At 50.7% G+C, this 12,526-nt stretch overlaps 1 protein-coding gene across 1 annotated transcript; it reads left to right on the top strand.

Moving 5' to 3' along the window:
* Positions 1-736: 736 nt before the first annotated feature.
* Positions 737-11,721, top strand: SYPL2 (synaptophysin like 2). The gene is made up of 6 exons (XM_061183878.1): positions 737-790; positions 950-1,024; positions 7,598-7,722; positions 8,784-8,985; positions 9,925-10,116; positions 11,483-11,721. Exons 1-6 carry the CDS (start codon positions 737-739, stop codon positions 11,627-11,629), a joined length of 795 nt encoding a protein of 264 aa, XP_061039861.1. The 3' UTR covers positions 11,630-11,721.
* Positions 11,722-12,526: the final 805 nt, after the last annotated feature.

The following is a 12,526-nucleotide window of genomic DNA, read 5'->3' as shown; positions in this document are numbered from 1 at the left end:
AATTAAAGCAACGCCTAACTAGACAGAACAATAAGTAAGTTACATTCTATAGCCCTTTTCGTGTGTACTGGCTCTTGAAGATTTTGGAAGCAAGCAGTTTGTTAACCGTAAGTTTTAGAACTTTATTTCAGCCCTGATAATGCCTTTATGAGAATCCTTTAGGTTCTGAGTATTATGGTGTGAAAGAAGAAAAAACGGCACAGAGCAGCTCCAAATCCAGGAAAATTGGTAAAGATAAACTAGGAGCCGATGATTGCCAGCGCGCCAGGCTGGTTCCCGACTTTGGCTATGGGTCGGGGCGGCTGTGATGTCTCGCTTGGGACTGGCCCTGGAGGCTCCTGGCAAGGAACCTGAGCCCCCTCGCGGCCGAACTGCCCGCAGAGGCCACAGGTCCCTTTAAGGCGCCCTGTGGCCAGGACCCGGGAGCTAAGGGGGCGGGAGGAGGGTTCTCAAGCGCACGCCACGTGACTCTATTGCCAAGTTCGTTCGCGAGTTTGACAGAAGTTTGAATTGGACTCGGGGGTTTTCTGCAGCCGGCGGGGCAGAGCGGCGGCCGAGGCCTCGGCGAGCGCGAGCAGCAGCGCCCCCGCGACCCACCCAGGCAGCCTGGATCCCGGGCCGCGGACGGCCGCTCGCGCTTTGGTACAGCTCGCTTCCCCCGCCGCGGGTCACCAGCCCCGAGCCCCACCGCGGTCCCCGCGGACCGCGCGCCGCGCCCCGGCCCCGCCGCGCCAGCATGTCCTCGACGGAGAGCTCCAGTCGCACGGCGGACAAGTCGCCGCGCCAGCAGGTACTCCCTGCACGCCCTGGGGCTCTCTCGCCGCCCCTTCGCCACCTCGGTGTCGGGCCGACCCTTATTCTGCCCTCTCTCCCGGGTGTGAATGGCTGGAAGAGGGCCAGCGCTTTCCTGGATCCCCCACCGCCCTGACCCCGGGCCCTGTCTCCGCAGGTGGACCGCCTGCTCGTGAGGCTGCGCTGGAGGCGGCTGGAGGAGCCGCTGGGCTTCATCAAAGTTCTCCAGTGGGTGAGTCGCTGCCCCAGACGAGGGCTATTTCGGGAGCCTGGGCTGTGACGCTGACCCGAGCAATGTGGCCGAAGTGGGGGGCGGGGAGGTGCTGCGGCCGGCCCCGGAGGAAGGGTGGGGGGCGGCGACAGGTGGGCGGGGGAGGGGCGGGCTGGGGCTGCTTCTCCAGCACTTGGTGGCAGGAGGGTGAGGAACGAAGCATGCGGAGCCCCGGATTCGGTCCTTCTATGTGCAAGGAGTCTTTGCCCAGGGCGCTCACATTTCACCCGGGCGAGAGGACCCGGGTGTAACCTTTCCAGAACTCTGATCCTGCACATACCACTCCTCGGTGGCGGGAGGGGCGAAGAGGACAAGTGGGAATGAGGAAAGCTGCAGAGGGCAGAGGACGGAAGGAGGCAGGCGATGGAAACCGTCCTGTCCCCAAACCCACCAGGACCTGACTGATCCTGGAGGTGGACTCATGGGACAGGGTCCTGGCTGGCGGCTGTCCTGTTGAGGTCACTAGAGTAATCTGCGTTCCTGTAACTGCGTGAGGGAGTGGATGAATGAATGAATGGAGTTCATGGCTCTAGGATTACATAAAAGAAGAAATAGTAAGACAATAAAAATCAGCCAAAATGTGGCTTGTAGAATAAGATAGAATATTGAGCTGGAAAGCTGGGGCCCTGGGTTCTAGACCTGGACCTGCCTTTTCTACCTACTTGACCTTGGACAAGTCTCTTCTTTGGACTTCAGTTTCCATATTAATCAAATGTTCAGACCATCCCTAGGGTCCCTTTCTGCTCTAAATGGGTTGGCATGCTAGAACATTGCCCTTGGTTAGACTTATCCTGTGACCTTGAAGAAATCATTTGCCCAGAGCCTCAGTTTCCCCTGTAGTGGTATAGGGGAAATACCATCTTCTCCTGCCTCACTGGTACTTTGAGACATTAGCATGTTCTCTGTCCTTCGCGGTGCCCAAGGCCTCCTGGGTATAAATTAGGAATGTGGACAGGTGCAGTCACTCTTTCAAATCATAAAGACTTTTCGGGAGCAGTTATTACACTATCACAGAAGAGATTTAAGTTAGACAATCCACACACCAAATGGTGTGTGAATAACTTAATTAATATGCTTTCAGCACAGAATTCAGCTAGGGAATAAGTTACCATTAATACTAAGGAGGACTGAGTTCTAAAGGGCTTTTAACTCACTGGAGACAGGAGTTAGCACTGTGTCGCTTATTCTTAAATCATCCTTTGGATGAGAATCATCAGATCTGGAATTCGGGGGCAATAGTGCATTTGGGGTTACCTCTGGATATCTGAGACCCTGACTGGGGCTACAGGCCAGCATGCGGAGCTCCCACGTGCAAACTCTGGGACCTGTTGGGGACTTTCCACTCTCTCTACTGCCTCAAGAGCGGTTGGAACGACTGCTGACTGAGCTCTTTCACCTCCCCCCACTTCCCTGCCATGACCCACCACTTGAGTACTTGAGGGGGCCGTAGACAAATGATATTAAGGCTCCGTGTGTCTACCATCCAGAACTAGGGATCCATTATGAGTGGTCCAGAGGAGCAGAACCAGAAATGTAAGGGTACAATTTTATCATTAAACTAGACAAATGGATCTAAGGGAAATTTGAGAAAGGGTGTCAAGGGATGAGGGAAACAATGAGGTTATTAGACCATGGAATCATCCTCCATAGGAGGGATTCTGAAAAGCTTCCTTCTTCAACCTTTCTATCCTTTTCCCAACCCTCCCCCAACCAATACCCACAACATTTCTATAAGGCTGCACAAAGCAATGCCTAGTCTCCTCCCACAGTCAGTGCTGCTCCCTAAGAATTAAGACCTGTTTGACTTTTAAGATCCTCAACTTCTTAGAGAGGGAGTTATGCCTTTCTCTCATAATACTCAATCCAAGAGTCCAGGGCTAGGCTCTGCACTCAGCCTTCATTCGAAGGGTAGCATCATAAAGAGACATGATTTGCTTTTACTGCCATCCTGGTAGCCTGAATTCAGAGTGAGTTTCACTTGCCCTGAGTCTCAGCAGGTGAACACAGGAACCAGCACCAAAATGACAGTGAAAATGTCGTTTGGGACTTTTTGCATATTTCCTGCTTGGAGGGATCAAATACTCCGGTCTGGAAAAGGGGGAAAAAACCACACACAAACCTGCAGTTATTGTAATGATAATTGAAAACTTTGTTGTCACTATTACAAAAAGCAAAGGTTTTACTGGAATCCTGGTGAGATAAAAGTAATGTTATTCTTTTATTAGTGAGGAGCTTAGCTTAGGGTATCTCTTTAAAATTTAAAGATTAACTAATCTCACCTCAATTGCAGTTCTGGGGTCTCACTAAGTCTACACTAAGCTAGGAAAATAACATGGGCATATACCAATTATTGGAGAACTAGTTTTTCTCTGCTTTTTAGCTATGGAACCTAGGGTAAGTGATGAAATCTTCATGGGTCTCAGTTTCTTATCTGTAGATGAGGGTAAGATCTATCTCATGAGCTCACTGGGAGGATTACAGGAGCTAATATCTGTAAAGCATTAGAGCATTCAGGAAGACCATGGTGAGCCTGGCAGTCCAGGAGGTATTCAGCAAGTGTTGGTTCCCAAACCTCTCCTTCTCCCAAACTTTCCCCCTTATGCAGACTGTCAGCTGGACTTGTCCTTTGGTGAGATTATTCAGATGTCACTGCCAAATCCTCACTTTGAGGGTAAGGTACGAATCTCCTGGATTACTCAGTTACTGTATCGATCATGTCACGTTACCTTTAACTTGGTGTGCCCTTGATCAGTAATTCACCTTTGAGGTGCCAAAGTCACTTATTTGGCCCTGGGGTCTCTGTAATGAAAATAAGGTATTTCCATAAATGTGGGGAATTCGAAAGTACACCATCAGAGTCCATAAAAACCAGTGAGATGATTGTGGGAATAGGATTTGGGGGAGAACTTGTCTTCCTTGTGCCCTGCACTAAGTGGAAATGTTAGTGTTCTCAGGACTGACAAAGGATTATCACCAAAAAGCAAGTCAGCACCAAAATGGAGCCTCATCCTTAAAGTAGCAAGGTTATTCTGACATCTTTCCAAAAGAGATGCAGAGGGAGGAGGAGGAGGAGGAGGAGGAAGAGGAGGAGGAGGGTGGCAGTGTATGACCACTGCTGTTCCCTACAATGCAGGTCCATGAGGAGGAAGGCTGGTTGGTACCAGAGCTCTGGAGTTGCCCCTTGTCTTAGGGTCTCCATGTCTTCTTGGCTCCTGTTCTTCATGACCAGCTTGTTTGGCTCAGAGCCTTGTGCTTGGTGACAGGGGTGGTTTCTGTTCTTCCCCACTCTTCCCTATGGCTCAGTCACCTGGCACAGTTAAGGAAGAAAGCATATCTGATACAGAAAGGTAGAGGGGGCTGGGAAAGCGTGTCTTTCTCTGCTCCTGCATCCCAGGTGCAGAGCTACTTCCTCTCTCTTTGCAATCCTCCCTGCACACAGTAGAGGTCTTTTTCAGCCTTTATAACTCTGTGATGCAGGGTTTTGTTTTGGTTTTTATTTGAGCATGACTCTCTCCTTTCTGGATGCAAACTCTTGAGAGCAGGCTGCAGGTCTTATTCAACTTAGATTCTGCAGCACCTGGCACAAAGTAGATGCTCGATAACTCTTTGTTGATTAATGAATGGGTGACGTAGAAAGAGCACTGAACCGGGAATCAGGAGTTGTGAATTCTAAGCCTGGCTCTCACATTGGCTAAATGTGACCTTGGGAAAGTCACTTAATCTTTTGGGACTTCAGTTTCCACCTCTATGAAATGAGACTATTGTGCTTGATAATCTCTGAGATCCTTTTTGCTCTGCTGCTCTGTGAACCTGTGAGATTTTCCTGAGATTCCTCCATCCATTCACTTGCATAGCCAACTGTCATCTGTTATCTGACACCATCTGACTGTGTAATGTTCAGATTTAATCATATATTCTGGTTAATAAAGTTATATAAGGTGTTTAGAGGCTCCTGACTTTCAAAGAATCAGAATAGAAGAGAATACAGTTAATACTAAAGTTACTATGGGTATATTTTGCCCAGAGAGGAATCGTAAAGCAGGGTTCAGGATTTTCAGAACCTCAAGGTTGTCATCTGGACATAGCAGAACTTTCCGCAATGATGGAAAAGCTCTATAATCTGTGTTGTCCAGTATGGAAGCTGCTAGTCACATGTGCCTAGGGAGCACTTGAAATGTGGCCAGTGTGGCTGAGCAACTGAATTTTAAATGTTATTTAATTTTAATTAATTTAAATGTAAATAGCCACACTTGGCTAGTGGCTACCATTGTAGACAGTGAGCTCTAGAGTAGGAGCTCCATGAAGACAGAGGTTTTTTTTCTCTTTTGTTCACTAATAAATCATATCGCCTAGAACAATGCCTGGTACGTAGTAGATGCTCAGTAAATGACATCTTTCTGTAGATGGTCAGGAGTGCCAGTCAAGAGAGTGCTGGTAAAAAGCAGGCTCCATAACTAACTGTTCATTGCCCCAAGTTAGGAGTACCTACTTTTGGGGGGAACCTATTACAGAGCCACTCACTGGCTAACTGCCAACAGTAAAAAGATATCCAACTGTCTGCCCTTCCCAGAATGTAATGCCTTAATTGTGTCCAGTTCTGGACACCAGAAGTTAACAGGAACAAAGAAACTTCCAAGAGGAATCAGAGAACTGACAAGAAACAGCTGACAAGATTGGAGAATTCTTACGAGGACGAGCTAGAGAAGTTCCACTGTTATGCCAGGGAGGCAACTTGGAGTATGTAAAGGATAATGGTGCAGAGGCTTTGAGTAACTTCTCTCCAGGCCTGTCAAGAAGATGAGCAAACAGGGCTCTACTGCAGCCTCTGTAATTTAAGTCAGATCAGGAGGTTAATCAGGCATTGGAGAGAGGTTATACTGTCTCCTTTCCTGGATGATTTTTAAGATGGAGACAATTGTCATTTGTTTGAACTAAACCTCCTAGAAACAGAGAGGTACCCATTATGACCTTTAGAGAGGGGTCAGTGGCTCCAGCATAAAGAAGATCTGCCAGGCCAGGCGATGCAAGGTGGGGCAGTGGCACCGGACACCACCCAGGGACAGAGCACAGCTGCTGGCAAGCCCAGCCAAGAGCACACTGATAGCGTTACCCTCGGAGAGTGAGAGAATCATAGAGTTGGAAAAGGCCTTTGGATTCCTGCTCCAAACCCCTCATTTTACAGAGGAGGAAACTGAGACTCAGAGAGCAGAATGACTTATTAGAGGTCACCCTGCCAGTTAGTGACAGGGCCAGGACTAGGACCTGGATTTCCAGACTCCTGATCCAGGTCTATTCACTCCACAATACTATCAAGCATTAGCAAAATAATGTGAACACAACTCTATTCTATAAACACTGGATGCAGGACTGGGATGTGAATTAGCTGTCTTCTAGGTGCTTAATATCCAAGATACCAAATCGCAAAGAAACATACAAAAAGTGAACAATTAACAGAATAAGCTCACTGCTTAATACAAATGATTATATCGTGCACAAGCCAATGGTAAGTGCACAGGAAACGAGGCCTGAACAGATGATGTGGGAGGATCAGAGACTCCAATTTCTCACCTCCTTCTAACCAAAGTGTGTATCCTCAGAAAGACATTAGAAAATCATAGGATGAGGGAATTTCATGTCACTCAAGGCAGGAGGTTTAGTAAAATGTGATGAAAGGTGAAGAGGAAAACAATTCAAGTGATCTGAAACGCCTCTGGTTCTTAACACTGAAAAATGGCAGCAGCAACGGATTATAAAGGGAAACACCACTGGGGAAAAAGCAGAGGCTGATAAGGCAAGTTGAGGATACTTTTCTCTGGGCTTGAGCCAGGACTTCCAGCATCAACCCAGCCAGCACAGTTGCCAAAGGAAAGGTGCCTTTGGGGGAGAGGAGTTAGCTGGCAGTACCATGGGACAGCAGCTGGGCCCCTGCCCCCTAGGCCCCTCGGAAGGCTTGGCAGAGGTTGTCCCCTCCAGCTATACCTCCACTGAGGCAGGAAGCCATTGGAAGTTAGCAAGAAGGTAATGGCAAGATTCAGTGACGGCTTCAAAGGAGAAATGGAAAGAGTTCCATGCACTCCTGATCTAGATTGGTGCAGGGAAATCTATTTCTAGGGTGCCTCTCCCTTGGGGAGGAAATTCAAGTCCAACTTTGAGATAGAAGTTTCCAAAGCCTAAATTGCTTTGTGTTAGTCATCATCTTAAGGAGGCTACCTGTGGTCTCCAGTGTCACATCCAATGGGGAGACCTGGAAACTGCCCATTTCTCCCTCTTCATCTCCCTCTCAGGTACCAGTCAAAGTCAACCTTATTCATTTGGCTATTTGGTCCAGCACGCTGTGCAGTGAACACAGCACCCTGAGGCTGGGAGACCAAAGGAAGCCATGGGTCCCTGGCCAGGAGGGACTTGATTAAAGGGACTCCTGGCCCCTCCCCCTGCCATATCTGCACCGGCTGAGAGTCAGAGGGTGGTTCTGAAGGGATAGATCTTGGCCAGCTGAGACCTTCTGACTCTCAGAGGGGCTTCACTCTCCCTCAGCTCTTTGCTATTTTCGCCTTCGGGTCCTGCGGCTCCTACAGTGGGGAAACAGGAGCAACGGTTCGCTGCAACAACGAAGCCAAGGACATGAGCGCCATCATTGTTTCGTTCGGCTATCCCTTCAGGTGAGCAGGAGTTGATTCTGACCCCGCATAGCCTCTCTCACTAGATTGGCAGGACCTGCTTGGTCTCTTTCTCCTCCAGAAACCTAAAGACCTTTTGTTGTGTGCCACTCCAGTTTCAGATAGAATTACAAGGCTCAGGTCCTTCCTGCCCTTTAGGAATTTCAGACACACTGGCCAGAGAAAAATATAAGGGAAACTCAAATAGATCCTTGTTATAATAATGTTGCAGTCCATGGATAACCAATAGCAGGTAACAACAGCTCCTACAGAAAGAACCCATGCAGTGTGGGGTGGAGGCTCCTCGACCCTCAGCAGCCTCCTCCCTGCCTTGAAGGTAAGGAAGCTTGTCAGTACTCAGATCCTAAAGAGCTGATGGGGGATGCTCACCTGTACCACCAGAATACAAGGAGGTATACCTTGACCAGGAGGTAGAAGACAATACTCTTTCCTGAGTGTTTGGGAGCTTAGAGAAGGGAGAGCCCAAGTGTTCAGAGGGGAATGGGGACAGGGCTCAGCTTTTCAGAAATTTCTAGTAGCAGCAGCCAAGTTAGATTAGCTGTCTCTTGTTCATAATAGGGTATTTGTTTTTCTCTCTCGAGCTTGTCCAGTGTAGTCTCATTGAGGGAGCTAAATAAAGCCTGAGAATGGGTGATTCCAATCTTAACTTGGCCACTGTGGACCTGTGCTTTCCCAGGGACAGAATGAAGCTGATTTTCCTGGTGGTTTGGCTACCAGAAATAGATGAACTATATATACTGTGGTTACGATCTAAACGGTCGTGGAGATACTTGGAAATACAGGGTCACCGTATCTGGGCAGGATGGATGAGTGTGGGGTGGTGGCTGAGAGGGAGGTAGAGTTTGACCAGAATTCCAGGGAAATTCCTGTCCTGACTGCAAGGTTCCCTCCAGAAACTTTCCTCCCCACCTGCCCCTTTCTTGGTTCTGTAAGAGTCCTTGGGTGAGAACTAGTGCAGGACTGCTCCTGGGGCAGGGGAAGCCCACTGCCTCCACAGGGAGAGGATCGCCCTGAGCTCAGGGTGGGCTCCGTGCCACCTGCAGGTTGAACCGGGTCCAGTATGAGATGCCCCTCTGCGACGATGAATCCACCTCCACGACCATGCATCTCATGGGGGACTTCTCTGCCCCCGCCGAGTTCTTCGTGACCCTGGGCATCTTTTCCTTCTTCTACACCATAGCTGCACTCGTCCTCTACCTGCGTTTCCACAACATCTACACGGAGAACAGGCGCTTCCCCCTGGTGGTGAGTGGGCACAGCCAGGAAGGATGGGGTGGAGACACTGAGGAGACATACGTTCCCCGGCTGAGGACAAACATGGTGGCTTTCCTGGGTCCCTGACACTCGGATGTGAACCTCCTCAATCTCCCTGCCAGCTCTTTGCTGTTGGTCCCTTCGGGTGCTGGGGCTGCCACAGGTCCTCAGGCCAGTGGAAGGCCCATGTCCCAGGACTCTGCGTCTACCAACCTCCCATCGCTTGCTCTACTCAAAGTAGGCACAATAGCTTCAAGAAGCAGGCGCTAAAGTCTGATTGCTTGGGTTCAAATCCCAGCACTGTCCCTTACTAGCTGTGTGCTCTTGACAATTTCCTTAACTTCTCTAACTCTCAGTTTCCTCAACTATAAAATGGGAGTAAAATAATAACTATCTAATAGTGTTTTGGAAGGATAAAGTGAACATGCATGTAAAATAGCTGGTGTATAGTTAGCCTCCATAAGTGCTAGCTATTATTAATGTTATTTCCCCTTTACTTTCTCCTTATCCCAGGCATGCAAGGTGGAAAGGGTGCCTTAGGGGACCCCATTTATCTCCTGCAGTCTGCCCTAACTCTGCCACCAGTTGTAACTGAGCAGTGGTGATCAAAGGAAAGGCTGGGCGTGGGGAGAGTGTCAAGTTTAGGCCACGTGGGTTTGGGGATGACACTGACCAACAGATGCCTGGGCACATTGTTACCTGACCTCAGTTCTGAGGGCATGGGCAAGGGTAGCCCTGGCTGGCAGGATTCTCTCGGTGGCAGATTCCCTAGGATGATCTGAGTTCCCTGAAGCTCTAGGTGTTGGGTAGGATGGGAAGAGGCAGCTGTCCTGGGACCCCAGGATTCCAGTGCCTTATGGCGAGAGGAGAAGAAGTACAGAATCATGGAGGCCTTTCTGATTGTATTTCCTGTCCCTCTGCTCCTCCCAGGACTTCTGTGTGACTGTCTCCTTCACCTTTTTCTGGCTGGTAGCTGCAGCTGCCTGGGGCAAGGGCCTGACTGACATCAAGGGGGCCACACGACCATCCAGCCTGACAGCAGCCATGTCTGTGTGCCACGGAGAGGAGGCGGTGTGCAGTGCCGGGGCCACGCCCTCCATGGGACTGGCCAACATCTCCGTGGTGAGACCTGTGGCCACTGAAGGGGTCTGGGGAAGGCAGCACACTCCCAGCTGCCCAGGCCTGTCCACAGCAGGGTCTGAGAGGAACAGAGAGGGTGTCTCCACAGCTGCCCTCCCCGGCCCTGGCAGCCAGTGCTTCCCCTGCACCTAATGCTGGCTGCTGACCCCTGGCTGACCCTGAGGGACATTTGGGCAGGGGGAACCCAAGAGCCACTCAGCCTCCTGTGCCTTCCTCCTTCTGCCCTCTGCCTCCCATTTCCCTCTCTTCTCCCAACCTCCAGGCGTGCTCTTTGTGACTGCCTCTCCCTCCTCCTGCCTCTTTACAGTCTGTGTGTATGTACACTCATGAGCAGGTGGAGGGGGAGCCCAGGGCTGTGACTGGGCTCAAAGTGGGGAGCAGACCCAGAGTGGGTGAGAAGGGGCTTATTGTCACTCAGGCCTCCAGGCTGGAAAAGGTCTTTGGGCAGTGGTGGGTCTAGCTGGTATGCATGTATTTGGCCACCCCAGCTGTTAGAACATTGAAACATCTCCATATCAGTTGGTAAGTAGCTGAGCTTTGCAAATGCCCTCCTGTCAGCCCAGCCACCTCAGCCCTGCCCTGAAAATGGCCTGAACCTTCCCCGGGCCCAGCAACTGAAAGGTTTAATGGCTGGCACACCAGGGAGCCTTCTAGACCTTGCTGGAACCCTGCTGATAGGTGTTAGCCCCACAGCCTTTTACTGTAAAAATGTTCACACATTCGGCGAAGTTGAAAGACTTACGGTGAACAGCCACGCACTCATCAGCTAGACTGTACCATTAACATTTTACTAGACTTGCTCTGTCCCGTATCTATCTGCCTCTCTTCATCTATCAATCCATCTTATTTTTAATGCATTTCAGAGTTGATTGCAGACATCAGTACACTTCCCCCTAAATACTCCCTGCTGATAGGTTTTTAAATATTTTGAATAAATATTTGGATAGAGCTGGCTGGGTCGCTGCCCTAGGGAAGGAGCACCTTGGACAGCTCTGGCCCCACCCACCCCGACAAGGCCTACGGAAAACGGCCTGCGGACGCTGTGGGAAGCGCCACTAGAGCCCTTGCTCCTTGCTGTGCTTTGCACGGTGCTCCACTCCAGGAGCCAGGTTCTCCTAGCGACCAAGCCACAGCTCGGGTGCATGCTGTGGACAGAGTTAGACACTTTCACCAGAGAATCCCTTAGTGGGTGATGGCCTTAAACCCTGACTCTACATCCAGTTCTCTTTTAGTCTTTCTAGCCCTCTGCACCTCCCCCTCCCCCCAACACACAGGTACTCCCCCTCCCTGTTCCCAGGATGCCCTCCTTCTATTCTCATAAGCCGCCCTCCCCCTGATGTCTTTGCAGCTCTTTGGCTTTATCAACTTCTTCCTGTGGGCCGGGAACTGTTGGTTTGTGTTCAAGGAGACCCCGTGGCATGGGCAGGGCCAGGACCAGGGCCAGGGCGCCGGCCAGGAGAGCGCAGCTGAGCAGGGAGCGGTGGAGAAGCAGTAAGCGGCCCCCACCCGGCTACTCCCGAACAGGACAGCGCCTCTTCAACCGCCTCTGGCTTCCAGGACCTCCCTCTTCTTCCTCCCCCAACTCCCCTCCCCCATTATTCTGGGCTCTGAGCTTTGAGACGTCTTCACTGGATGGGCAGGCATCAGCTGTCGGAAACCTGGGCAGCCCTCCCAGTGGCTTCCTATCCCTCCTGTTGCTGGAGCCCCGGATGGCAGGAGCTCAGTGCTTCTTATCTACTGCCTGGACCCAGGCATCTTACTTGGGGTCTTACATGTACCCTCACAGCCTTTGAGAACCAGCCTCTGCTACAGGCAAAGGTTGGGGTCAGGAGACCTGAGACTGGTTCCTAGCTGCCACTTCTATCAGTCTGTCCAGCTTCAATAAAAGTGGGGGGAGGGGAAATTGGCTGGCAGCCTTCTCCCTGCCCGCTTGCATGGAGGGCCCACCAGTGGTTTAGTGACCCCTCTTCAATGGCTGTCATCAAGGCCCCGTGTCTGCGCTGACCTCCAATCAGCCTGAGCTCAGTATGCTCCCCACCCTCTCCTCTGGCCTCTGTTTGCCCACAGAGCCCATCATGTGGGAACCCAGGAGGCTGACTAGCCTAGAAAACAGCCTTTCAGAGGGTCCCAAGTAGGCTGAGACTTGGTGAGGAGCAGATAAATTGCAACTGAGTTGCAACTTCAAGAAACAGAAGCCAGGAAACTTGCTGGGGAATCAGTTTTTTTTTATTCCCTTAGTCCTCCCACCCCTCCAGGCTGGGGCACTTCCACCAACACTCTAAACTCATACTTGCCCTAGAAACTCCTTACCTTCCTCCCTGTCCTCCTTCTTGGGCTTGGTCTCACACTTGGGACACAAGATGAGGGGTCTAGGAGCATCTCCATTTCAGCC

The sequence above is a fragment of the Eubalaena glacialis genome, chromosome 3 (genome assembly GCF_028564815.1).
Source record: "Eubalaena glacialis isolate mEubGla1 chromosome 3, mEubGla1.1.hap2.+ XY, whole genome shotgun sequence".
NCBI classification, from domain to species: Eukaryota; Metazoa; Chordata; class Mammalia; order Artiodactyla; family Balaenidae; genus Eubalaena; species Eubalaena glacialis.
The sequence above is the reverse complement of the archived record's forward strand: the minus strand, read 5'-3'. Positions and strand labels throughout refer to the sequence as shown.

Bases quoted from the DNA above. Each gene is read 5' to 3' on its own strand.
- SYPL2 (XM_061183878.1), top strand. From the start codon at position 737: ATGTCCTCGACGGAGAGCTCCAGTCGCACGGCGGACAAGTCGCCGCGC. The intron at 8,986-9,924 runs GTGAGTGGGCAC...TGCTCCTCCCAG, and splicing joins ACAGGCGCTTCCCCCTGGTG to GACTTCTGTGTGACTGTCTC. The intron at 10,117-11,482 runs GTGAGACCTGTG...ATGTCTTTGCAG, and splicing joins GACTGGCCAACATCTCCGTG to CTCTTTGGCTTTATCAACTT.